The sequence below is a fragment of the Littorina saxatilis genome, linkage group LG1 (assembly GCF_037325665.1).
Source record: "Littorina saxatilis isolate snail1 linkage group LG1, US_GU_Lsax_2.0, whole genome shotgun sequence".
NCBI lineage: Eukaryota > Metazoa > Mollusca > Gastropoda > Littorinimorpha > Littorinidae > Littorina > Littorina saxatilis.
Genome location: NC_090245.1, coordinates 29,094,616 through 29,107,491, shown reverse-complemented (window position 1 = coordinate 29,107,491; position 12,876 = coordinate 29,094,616). Strand labels below are relative to the sequence as shown.

Below are 12,876 nucleotides of genomic sequence, written 5' to 3'. Positions count from 1 at the left end.
GAGCGTTTTCAGGTTGTGGGAAACATTGGAGTTGAGGGCCTTGACACACAATCCGGTCACTCTCTGACATTCGATATGAGTGTTCTGAGAAGTCATAGTGTTCAGCCTCAATGACGCTGGCTCAGAATGAGTGTTCAGCTTGTCACTCAAAGAATCAGTAACGAAGGAGATGCAAGACATGGTGTCAAGCAGCGCGTATGTCGTATGCTCTACCGTGGGATTCTCCTTCGTCGAAACTCTGACCGGAACAATCATGGTAGCTCTGACTGGTCTGTCCGACTTGTTGGTTGTCGCGAATGCTGATCCAGAGGCAGAAACACGGGCATCTTGACTGATACAGACAAACCTTGAAGAATCTGGCTGACCCCGTGCATTCCGTTGCTGATTGGGAAACTTCTTCCTGTAGCTAGGCGCTCCATGCAGCATAGTGAGATGTGGGCCTTGGCACTTGTCGCATATCGCCCTGGTAGTGCAGTCTACACTTCTATGGTCAGTCTTTCTGGCACAGGAAAAGCACAAGGACGTTTCGTACATGAAGTGTTTCCTGTCCTCAACGGGAATCTCATCGAACCTCTGGCATCTGAGTAGAGGATGAGAAGAAGAGCTGGTCGGAAAACGAACGGCACAAAAGGGACAGACTTCGTCGCAGTTCGTACTCAGGACAGTTTTAGCGTGGTGCTGACATCTGTCACACTCTTGACATGCAGATGTAGTAGAACAATCCGTACTGTACGATGTTTTCTTGGGGACTGCTGAACTGGCGGTCTGTGAGGTGAAAGAGGCGGCAGATTTGCTGGAGGAGAAAAGGGGCTCGCAAAGGATGTCTGCCTCTGTCTTGATGAAAGCTGACAACTCCTCAAAGGTAGGGTAGCGTTTCTTCTCGTTCTTGGTCTTGTTTACTTTCCGCACCCAGTTTCTCACCAACCAATCTGGAAGCTTGGTCATGAGTGTCTTGTGATAGGCTGGGTCTTCAAGATTCTGTAGCTGGCCTATCACTCGGCTCGCCACAAGGCATTGTCCAAGAAAGTCCGAGAAGGCGCGGAGGGCTTGTCCATCTTTGGGTTTGATTACCGGCCATGCATCTAGTTTCTCTCGGAAGGCTCTGGCAACGACGAAAGAACTGCCGAATCTTTCCTCCAGCGTCTGAAGGGCCTGCTGATAGGCCTGGGCATCCCTGATCAGAAAGAGTCCCTTGACCGCATCCTTCGCCGGACCGTCCAAGTACTTCTCCAAGTAGAGGAGCTTTTCCTCTGCAGAAACGCCCTGCCGCTCAATCAAAAGAGTGAATGAGGACCTCCAGAGAGGGTACGTCAAAGGATCTCCTGAAAACGTAGTGGGCTCCTGCGTCGGTAACCTGTTGATCAGGAGAGCCTCAGCTAGAGTACGAGCTAGGGCAGAACCCTCGGAGAGCGCTGGCTGGCCTTGCATCTGAGGAAGGTATGCATCTTGCCCGTAGTAGACGTCTGAAGGGCTCGTGACCGGAGCCTCTTGAAAACCATGCTGTGTGTAGTCAGTGTCAGGAGCAAAGCTTGCAGCGTGGTCATATTGCTGTGTTTGCATGGGAGGATGCATGACAGAAGGCCCATATGCAAAGCTTGGCACATAGGTCGGAGACTCTCGGGAGGTCATGGCAGGAAAAGGACCAGGGAAAGGCCCGGGAAAAGGTCTCGCTGATGGATTGAGGGATTTGTGAGGGAAACGGGAAGGCGCGTAGATCTGGCGAGGACGATCTCCGTGGCTTGGAATCTCAGCTTTGACAAACTGAGGCCGAAAAGAGGTCGCGAATTGGCCTCCGACTCTTGTCGTCATCGTGGTGGCTGTAGTCATCGTCGTAGTGGTAGGAGCCGTGGCTGTGACCGCTGCTGGAAGTGGGTGAAAAGCGGAGACAGGTTGAGCAAGGGTCCTGGAGATGCCTCGAAGAGTGTCGCGGATATCCTCGGCGGCCGACTGGAGATGCGAAGGGGCATAAGCCCTGACCTCCGTGGGCTTCTGAAGTGGCGGGAGTCCAGGCTTGGCTGCCGCAGGCTGATGTTGCCCAGAGACGAGGGTGTAGGCTTCCGGCTGGTGACGCGGGCGGGCGTAGGTGTCGGCTGTCGCAGGCTTATATGTATCTTGTGTGTGCTGTGTGTGCCTATCATACCCTACCGCCACATCTCCTATGCTCTCTATGTGTGTACCTACATGCAGGGTGCTGTGAGTACCTAGGTACCTATCAATGGGGCTGTCACGAGGTAGTTGGGGCATGAATCTTTCTCTAGCCCTTTGCTGGTCTTCTATGTCAGTTTTAATGATCTTAAAAACTTCATGCTCTTCCTGCATCTTGCCTTCTCTCTCCACCCTCTCTAGTGCAGTCTTAACTTCCTTTTCTTTTTTCTTCAAAGCTAACCTTTCATCTTGAGCCTCTCTCTCTAAACGAGCACACTCTCTTTCCATCTCTGTCTTCTTCTCAGCACACTCTCTTTCCAACTCTCTTTCCATCTCTGCCTTCTTCTCAGCAGCCAAAGCTACGGTCCTAGAAGCCTTCTCCTCTAAAAGCAAAAGAGTCTCTTCTTGTCTAGCCCTTTCATCTGCGACCATTTGCTGGGACCTAAATCTCGCTGCGCTAACCGCCAAAGAAGCATCTAGAGAAACCTCTCTAGCACCTCCAGAAGCGACTGTGGAAGTCAAGTCCGAGCTGGAGGCGTACGGGTCTAACTTGGGAAAGAGTCTGTAATATTGTTCTTTAAGCGTCTCCGTTTGCATGTGCATATCGCTCAAATCCTCTTCTATAGCTACATCACTTTCAGCCACTTGACAAAGCCTCGAGTTCGCTACATTCAGCTCGTTTAGGCGATCACAGAGGGTTATTTTTTGAGCTTTAAGGACTCTCCTTTTGTCTGGTGTTTCCCTAAAGGCTGTGCACAACTCGCTGATCATATTCTTATGAGCTCGGCTTATGGCCCAGTACCTGTCTGACAGTTCCCTCACCTCAGCATTAAGTCTAGCCCTAACAATGGCGGGGCCTCTTTCTTCTCTACTTCGTTGAGCGAGATGCTCTGCACTTGCAGCCTGTTGAGAAGGCTCAGTACCTAAACCTTCCTGTGTAGGAGAATGTTCAGCTTGAGGGGGAATGTTATCTGAATTCAAAGTGTCTTGGGTTCAGCTAGAGACTCTCCCTGAGCGCCATCACGGTCGCCTTCATACTTACGACTATCAGTGTCCGAAGCAAAATGTTCATCCCTTTCTAACTTCAAAGTGTAAGGGGATAGCTCGGCACTCTCATGAGAAGGTAATTTCTCATCCATACTTTAAGTCAAGTGAAAACGTAGAGGTTAACAAAGACTTGCGAAATATAGAGAAACAAAATTCAAAACGGCACACCTCGGGTCACTCACTAGAGGGGAAGAAAATACGAAGTACGAAGTGTGCAATGCTATGGTCAACAAACCTAAAATAATACCTAAGTTGCTCTGCTCTGGGCCCGACAAATAAATTAGAATACTGTTCGCTAGATGCGAAACACAGTTCCTTTAAGACAAAAGGTTCATGATCTCTTCACAAGATTCGTAAGGATAAGAAGTTCAAAAGTCAGTGGCCCTAATCACAGGCCTACAAAAGTTCATAAAGTTCTTTGTCGAAAACAATCCAAAATGTTCCAAAAAATATCAGAGTTTCCACTGTGCTTGCCCTTGAGTAGCTGTAAGATTCTGTGATGGCTTATATAAATTCTGGAGGATGTAATTTTGGTGCTATAAAGAACCGACGCGCTCACAAAACAAAACGAACACTAGAATTGGAAAATTAATTAAAGTTTATTGAATACTTGTCGATGTCATGGTAATTCGGAATCAGCTCATAATATCAATATATAAAAAGGCTAAAACATAAATCTATGGAGAGGCTAAGTAACCTATATCGGAGCGTGGCGGAAAAACTAATCTAAGTTTAGAAAGTGAATTAAAGCTAAAATGTGAAGTAGAAAGGACTAGTTTGAGTGAGAGTGCAGAACAGTAGAGTGTGAAGCGTGGAGCATGGAGCGAGAAGCGCGGAGCGGTGAGCGAGAAGCGCGGAGCGAGAAGCGCGGAGCGGTGGAAACTGATAGAAAGAAAAAACTAAACTTAGAATTCGAAACATCAAACTGAACATCAAAGGTGTCCTAAAAACATAAACATCAAAGATGGACGACAAAATGGCGGCCGAAACCAGATGGCGGCAAATCAATAAAAAATCACCAAGACAAAAATATGTTAGAAAAACCCTACATAGAATAAACGTAGGACACAGAAACGGAAAGAAGACACAGAGACGGAAAGAAGACAAAGAAACGGACAGAAGACACAGAGACGGAAAGAAGACACAGAAACGGACAGAAGACAAAGAAATAAACAGAAGACACAGAAACGGACAGAAGACACAGAAACGGACAGAAGACACAGAAACGGACAGAAGACACAGAAACGGACAGAAAGTCATAACAAACAAAGATTCAAAACGAAAATTACACGAATTCGGTAAATAAAAGAAACATAGTCAGAAATGGATACTCGCCTTTGACAGCATCAATAATCTAAAACAGACTCAAGGCGAGCAACTGAACCTGAACTACAAAATAACTTAAAACAAAACTGGAGGCTGGCAGAAAACACTGGGCCCCGGAACAGAGCAAAAAAATCTATCTATCCTAAAACATCTTGTTCCGTGAACGGCTTCCCAGTAAGTGACGACGAATACAGGCTATCCACCACAGAGGTGAACTAAAAATACTGCGCGTTACTACAATATTACTGTTGCAAAACATGCGTCCCGTGCTCTCCGAGGAAAATCTCCAGAGGCTAGCATGGTCCATCGTGAGCCATACAGGCACATGAAATTAAAATCAGAAAAACGCCGGCCACACTACCTTGTTTATAAATTAGTTCGTTACAATATTTAACGTCATTATAACAAAACAAAGTTCGTACCAGGACGCTCATACTTAATAAAGAAAAATAAAAGATAAAGAGCGAGCTAGACCCGCACGCGAACCTACAGAGGTGGTTGCAAAATGGGAACAATTAGGGACAAAAGTGAGAAAAGTGAAAGAAAAGAGGTGAGAAGGAGATCAGAAAAAGGGGAAACCACCACCACGGAAAGTCGCATGCGAGTCAAGCTAGAAGCATGACTAAAAAACACAAGCAAAACAAAAAGAATCTAAATACACAGAAGGCTCCTTAGCAGGGGCATTCACAAATACTGTATTTAATAATCATTTGCACAAGCATGCTTTGGTAAATTAGCACCAATGACGAATTAATACTGCAATGTTAATATCTTTGACTAGAAACTAAGACATACAGTTCTTTGTTTAGTTCAGAAGGGACACAGTCTGTTACTGGATTTCATGAATTTTCCACACCGTTGATGACTTGAGAAATTCCATTTTGAATAATACTGCTGGTTTCAGTCTGTTACTGGATTTCATGAATTTTCCACACTGTTGATGACATGAGAAATTCCATTTTGAATAATACTGAGCTGGTTAAGTGAAATAGATTCATAAATCTATTTTATGCATACTAGTTTTACTACAAAGTGTCATACAAAGGCAGTTACAAAATTACATTCGTGATGTAACTTAGTGCATGCGTTTGTGGAAATACATTGACACTGACATACAAAGGCAGTTGCAAAATTACATTCTTGATGTAATTTAGTGCGTGCGTTTGTAGAAATACACTGACATGTGTTCTTCCACGAAACTAAATAGAAGAACCGTGACTATGAATTCCTACACAGCACAACAGAAGCCTAAAGCTTTCGAATTCTTCTTCAGAACGAAATAGAAAAATTTTCTACACATCGCTTCACAGATCAAGCCTGTTAGGCTTAACCACGGGCCTGCCGGATCTGGTACACGGTGCTGACCCTGGGTTTGGTGTGAGTGAAGGCTGTGGTAGTGATGACCGTAGCACTGCAGGGGATGTTGGCTGTGCGTCTGGTGTTGGCTGTTGTGGTGTTTGTGACGCCTTTGGTGTGGATAGCTGGTTGTTGCCATCTGCTGGGGTAGACACCATAGCAGATCTGTTGCGCCGGATGGTGCCCTTCTCCGTACGGATGATGTAGGATCGAGGACTGGTGGCTTTGGCAACCACCTCTCCAGATCGCTTCATGTCGCGGACCCAGACGGAGTCGCCGGGTTGAAGAGATGGCAGATCTTTCGCTGCATGTCTCCTGTCGAAGGTTTGTCGCTGTTTTTCCTTGCTAGCCGTTTCTTTTGCCTTGACAGAGTCATGGTCAGGGGTTTGGGGTTTGAGGGTATTGGGGAGTACCGGGACAAGAGTCTTGAGTTTTCGGCCCATGAGCAGTTGACTGGGAGAAAGGCCATTCTGGAGGGGTGTTGACCTGTACATGAGAAGAGCAAGGTATGGGTCTTTGTTCTTCTTGAGGAGGAGTTTTACTGTCTGCACAGCTCTCTCAGCTTCACCATTGCTCTGTGGATATTTCGGAGAGCTGGTCACGTGGGTGAACCCATATGAAGCTGCGAAGCTTGTGAACTCATTGCTCGAAAACTGGGGTCCGTTGTCAGAGACTACGACATCTGGTATTCCATGGACCGCAAACACACTCTTGATTTGGTTGATTGTCTCTGCACTGGACTCAGATTTCAGCAGTTTTGTCTCCACCCATCTCGAGTAGTAGTCCACGATACTGAGGTAGACTTTACCATGGAGTGTGAGGAAATCCATCCCCACTCTTTCCCAAGGACGTTCCGGGAATGATGATGGGAGGAGGGGCTCCTTTTTCTCTGGTCGGTGGATGGCACACGTGGTACACTTGTTCACCATTTCCTCCACCTCTGACGCGATGTATGGCCACCAGACTGATGTTCTGGCTAGGGCTCGGCATTTGGTAATCCCCAGGTGACCTTCGTGGATGCGACCGAGGATGTCGAGCCTGAGGCATCTTGGGATGACGAGACGATCGTCGAAGAGGAGGAGGTCGTCTATGATGGTCAGATGTTCTCTGTTGAGCCAGTACTGCTTGAAGAGAGGGTTCTCAGGCATGTACACTGGCCACCCGATTGTACAATACTTCCGGACTTGATGCAGTTCCTCGTCTGCTTTTTGTGAGTCGCGGATTTCTTGCAGTTTTCGTGTTGTGGCCGGTAGGATGCTGACCGTCTGGCTGGCCAAGGCTGCGACGTTCTCGATAAGGTCCAGGTCTGAGTCATCAGGATCAGCGACGGGCGCTCTGGATAGAGCATCATCCGTCACTCCCACTACGATCCTGTCTCGGATAAGTTCTTCCCTAAGAGTGCCGTACTCGCACTCCTCCGCGATCCTGTGTAGCTCCTGGATGAAAGAGTCTACCGTTTCGCCGGTCTTTTGGGTTAGTTTGTTGAACTTGGCCCTCTCCACAACGATGTTTTTTCGGGCCCCAAAGTAGTCATCTAGGGCCCCCTTTACCTCGTCGTATGTAGCAGTGGCTTCGACAATAGGTAGGGTTGTCAATATGTCGTCAGCTACCTCCCCCATTGCATACAAAAAGGTGCTGACCTGCTCATTGTTTGGCTTTGTTGACAGCCCAGACCCTGTTCTGTATCTGTCAAATCGCTGGCGCCATTTTGGCCACGATGCTGGCGTGCCGTCGAACGTTTTCGGCAGTGGAAGTGCTGTGTGGCGCTGACCCCTTTCAGCTGCCGGAGCCTGTCTTCCATCTTTGTTTTGCATGTTTGTGGGTCGATGAGATCCGCTGCCACCATGTAGTATTCTCGGATACAGGCAAATATAGACACAAGGCGTGTGTAGTTACAACGTGCTTTATTGAAGACCAGAACGAGGCTAACCTGCCAGAGTGATGTCCCTTGGACTGTACATGTATAAGGTCATGGACACGTCGTCTGCTAAGACTGACGGTACGATATTACCACAACGTTCGGCCCGCGTGTGTTATTATTAGGATTCACTAGCACCTTGGTACTTATCGTACACATAGCCCAACCATTTCGCTACCTTATTCTTTCAATATCACACAAGCGCGCTGCCCACACGACTTACTACAACGTTTTTCCCGAAGCAAGTGACAAAAATGGGGCTGTATGAACGGACACATCCTGCGGATGAACAGAAACATCCGGTGGATGAACGGAATCAGTTGACACACCGTGATTCCCGTCTCTCTATAACAGTACACAGGTGAATTCTCTGTCAATGTTGTTGGCAGGTTAAGCAGGCCAAACAGCCCAGTCACATGCTCCTCCTTTACTTTAAAGTAGTTATAGCCTGCTGGCAGACAGAAATCTTAAAGTGATAAGAAGTTCACAGACATATATGATAATACACGATTTAACGTTCTATTGCTCTTGTGGTTGAGATTGTGATAAGATTGGAAACTTCCATGAAGATCTCACACAGAAACTACACAAGCTGATATCACCTCAATCAGTCAAAATTCCTCAAGTTGAGTAAAGCATCATCAAACTTTGCCGCAAATAAACAACTTCCAATTCTGAGTTCTTAAATAATAATAATAATAATGGTGATTTCTATAGCGCTTTCGAACACACAAAGCGCTTTACAAAAGCAATAACAACATCATTACCAGAATGACGCCATTGACGGAATAGAACACAATCATAAACACTTTACAACAAAAACCAAAAACAAAACATAAATGTTACAAAAATCCAGAGGCTCTTACAGGAACGAACTCTCAGTATACACAACAATTATGATGCACACACACACACACACACACACACATGTCCACACACACGCACACACACACACACACACACACACACACACACACACACACACACACACACACACACACACACACACACACACACACACACACACACACACACACACACACACACACACACACACACACACACACACACACACACAGTAAACATTGTTCATCCGAAAGTGCACATTCACAGGGTCGCGACAACTACATCATCATAGAATGCTTCTCTGAAGAGGTGAGTCTTGAGATTTGCTTTGAAAGAAGGCAGAGATGGACTGAGACGTAGAGACAAAGGGAGTTTGTTCCAGATATGATCAGCTGCGACTGAAAGACAGCGGCCACCATGATCGTCCCTCTGATACTTAGGAGCTTTGACAAATTTATTTTGGGAGGCAGAACGGACAACCCTTTCAGGATTGTTTTTCTGCACGAGATCGGACAGGTACTGTGGAGCCGTGCCCGCGGCAATTTGATAGAAAATGCAGCAGATCTTGTATTTAATTCTTTGTTCCACTGGAAGCCAATGTAGCTGTTTGAGTAGAGGCGTGACGCTTTGTTTCATAGGTGTTCGAAACACGAGTCTAGCGGCAGCGTTCTGGACTAGTTGCAGGGGCTTGGTGACAGATTTGGGACATTCAGCGAGCAGTGAATTACAGTAGTCTAATCTAGAGAGTATGCCGGAACAGACTAGTCTTTTGGTTGCGTCTTCGGTAAGGTACTGTCGAATGGAACCTATACGCCGGATCTCCATTCGCGCTGCTTTACATGTTTGGACTACATGCTGTTTCATGCTAAGATCTTTGTAAAAAAAGACTCCGAGATCACGGGATGTATCCGAGAACTTGATGTCAATATTGTTCAAAGAGATGGCCTGTGGGAGTTCTGAAATAGACTTAGCATGGGTAGGGGTGGAGTATGAAAAACGCATGGCTTCAGTTTTGTCGTCATTTAGTTTGAGTTTGTTCTCTTCCATCCATGCCCCGACATCTCTCACACACTCCTGTAGCGACAGAACCAAATCTGGGTACATGTCATGTGATGCGGAATGATTGATCTGCGTATCATCTGCGAAGATTTCGTGTAGCACACAATGATTCTCTATGAGAGTTGTCAGCGGTGTTGTGTACATAATGAACAGCACTGGGCCTAACACAGAACCTTGAGGAACACCAAACACAAGAGAGGTTTCAGCAGATTGTTGGCCATCGATCAGAACAAACTGTTTCCTGTCTGAGAGATAATTTTGAATCCAAGAGAGAGCCATCTCGCTAATGCCAAAGTAGTGCTCTAGACGATAAAAGAGAATGTCATGGTCTATCGTATCAAAAGCCGCAGACAGATCTAAAAGCAAGAGGACGGATGTTTTGTCCTGGTCTAGAGCGGTCAGAAGGTCATTCAAAATACGAAGAAGAGCCGTTTCCGTGCTGTGCCGTGGTCGATAGGCTGACTGGTGGGCACTAAGAAGGTTGTGGGATGAGAGATGTGAGGCAAGCTGTCGGAGAACAAGTTTTTCGAGAATTTTCGATAGAAAAGGAAGGTTTGAGACAGGTCTATAGTTTTTCAACTCGTTGGAATTGAGAGAAGCTTTCTTCAGTAGTGGCTTTACTAAAGCGGTTTTGAATTCCGTGGGGACAACGCCAGAAGAGAGTGATTCGTTCACTATGTTAGTGATGGTAGGGAGGAGGATGTCGATGTTTTGAATAAGTAGTTTGGTTGGAATCGGGTCAAGTTCGCACGTCTTGGGGGCGGTTTTTAGAATTAACTTCTTGACATCGTCTTCAGACACAGTGGTGAAAGCTAAAAAGGGAGTGCCTTGAAACGGATCGGTAGGAAATGCGCTTTGTGTGTTTGCAACATGCGAAAAGCTGTCACGTATCGAAAGGATTTTGTTCTTGAAGTAGTCACTAAAAAGGGCCGGAAGTTGTTGAACGTCAAAGACGGTAGGCAAGGAGGCTTTTTTTACGCGTGCCTAACAGTGTGGTCATATTGTTGAAGAGCTGTTTGCATGTGGCACTGGAAGAAACCATAGCAGAATAAAATGACGTTTTAGCATTATGCACAAGGTCTTCAGCACTTAAGCCTAACAGATGAAAGACAAACAACTGACCTCTGCGTTTTCTTCAGCCAGTTGACAACAGACAGCGGCTCTGAGTAGGTGGTCTTGCACGGAACATCTCTCATGATTTTGCCGCAGGGTTTGGGATGCTCAGCAGTGCCCACAAGATTGAACAGCAGGCCTGTGCCATCAGGAAGAGGGAAGAAAATAGTGCCCTGAAAAAAGACAAAAACAGCAAAGGTACATTAATACTGTGATTTTTTTTTATGTGTGTGTAAAGCTGCCAGCTTGTTCTGACCAACCAAAAGTAGTTTGTTTGTTCGTTCATGGGCTGAAACTCCCACGGCTTTTACGTGTATGACCGTTTTTACCCCGCCATTTAGGCAGCCATACGCCGCTTTCGGAGGAAGCATGCTGGGTATTTTCGTGTTTCTATAACCCACCGAACTCTGACATGGATTACAGGATCTTTTTCGTGCGCACTTGGTCTAAACGTGGTTTGGTTTCTTGAGGTCTGTCAAACTCATTCAGCGTACAGATACAAGCTGGATGCAATGCCATCACACCTTTTCTCCTATCTAACGAACTAAATAAAACTGCTACTGCGTTCATGGGCTGAAACTCCCACATACACTGGTGTTTTTGTGCTTGAGTTTAAAAAAAGCAACGTCTATGACTCTTTTTACCCCGCCATTAGGCAGCCAATTTTGGAGGATGCATGCTTGGTATTTTCGTGTTTCTCTATAACCCACCGTATTGTGACATGGATAATTTCTATGTGCACTTGGTCTTGTGTTTGCGTGTACACACGAAAGGGGATAAGGCACTAGCAGGTCTGCACGTTGAACTTGGAGATCAGAAAAAATCTCCATCCTTAACCCACCTGGGGCAGCCAGGATTTGAACACTCAACCTTCCGCATGGGAGGCCGGCGTCTTATCCACTAGGCCATTGTATCCGTCTTGCATGAAACGAAATTGTCTGTCCAACCACCCGTCACTTCAAAAACCCAGCCCACTCTCACCTGATGCTTCTTGTTCTCGGACGTCATGGTCACCGGCTTGTAGGTCAGCTCATACTGCTTGGTCTGCAGCGGCTCCACGCTGAATGTGACTGGACCGGTCCAGTGCTCGCCCTCGATGACCGGCGTCAGCTCCCATTGCTGGTTGGTGCGGTTAGGGATGGAAATGAACTTGGTGTCCCGGCCCCGCACCTGTGTGAAGAAGTTCTGCACCTCCTTGATCGGGGGGATACCCGTGCAGCTACCCGTCAGCGTCAGCGTCACAGGCTTGTGGGGGCCGCCGTCCAGGAAGCATCGCAGTTTCTGGCGTTCCAGAGAGGAATACAATATTGTTAGTTTTTGTTTTCTGCTGAGATGGCATTCTAAATGATTTGGGAGAACTGCAAACAAATCATGTAAAACTGTTCACAGTTCTGTCAAAAGCTGCATTCCAAAAGCCTGTCTGAGACCAAATCAAAAACACAAAACAAGAACTCTGAATAACATTGCTGACAGCTTACACCAGAACTATAGAACTATCATTTCTTACATCTTCAGTACCAGACAGTATGCAGAGTTTCTACATGAGCTTAACTAGGATTATCTATGTATAATGTATGGTTCAAACTTCTCTTTCCCTATGATTACACATCAGTCATACACTGCAACCAAGAAACCACAACTGTGAAAAAAAAAGCAACAACAACAAAAGAGATTACAACGGCCAAAAGGGGTTTTATAGAATGAAATAAAATTTACATCGTATCTGATGTCCTGGCTGACATTCTGCGGGTGGAAGTTGACGTCAAAAGTGACCTCCATACCAGGTGTGATGTAACCCTCCACCGGACTGATGGAGAAGTCGGGCAAGAAGCGGTTCAAATCCCACCGGAACCTGAAAAACATAATACCAGTAATGAGCAACCCAGCACAGGCAGATATGTGCTAAAAAGTTAAAAAAAAAAAAAAATGGAGTTCCAAATGTAAGAAACTCATGTCATCAAGGAGCCTCTTCTTGACATTCAGTGTTTCCCACGATTTCCTACACAAGTCTACTTGTTTTTTTACTCTGTGTAGATCTCTCTCCTTAAAAATTCTTCTTTTACCAG

General features: G+C 46.2%; 1 protein-coding gene across 9 annotated transcripts in view; it reads right to left on the bottom strand.

Moving 5' to 3' along the window:
* The window catches only part of LOC138966370 (hydrocephalus-inducing protein homolog), a 244,873-nt gene that overhangs the window by 12,105 nt on the left and 219,892 nt on the right, over positions 1 to 12,876 (bottom strand). For all 9 annotated transcript variants that reach the window (XM_070338587.1, XM_070338596.1, XM_070338602.1 and 6 more), the window contains 3 exons: positions 12,527 to 12,662; positions 11,792 to 12,091; positions 10,820 to 10,983 (listed from right to left, as the gene is read on the bottom strand). In XM_070338587.1, the coding sequence (XP_070194688.1) occupies positions 10,820 to 10,983; positions 11,792 to 12,091; positions 12,527 to 12,662 (600 nt within the window). The remainder of the gene's footprint in view (positions 1 to 10,819; positions 10,984 to 11,791; positions 12,092 to 12,526; positions 12,663 to 12,876) is intronic.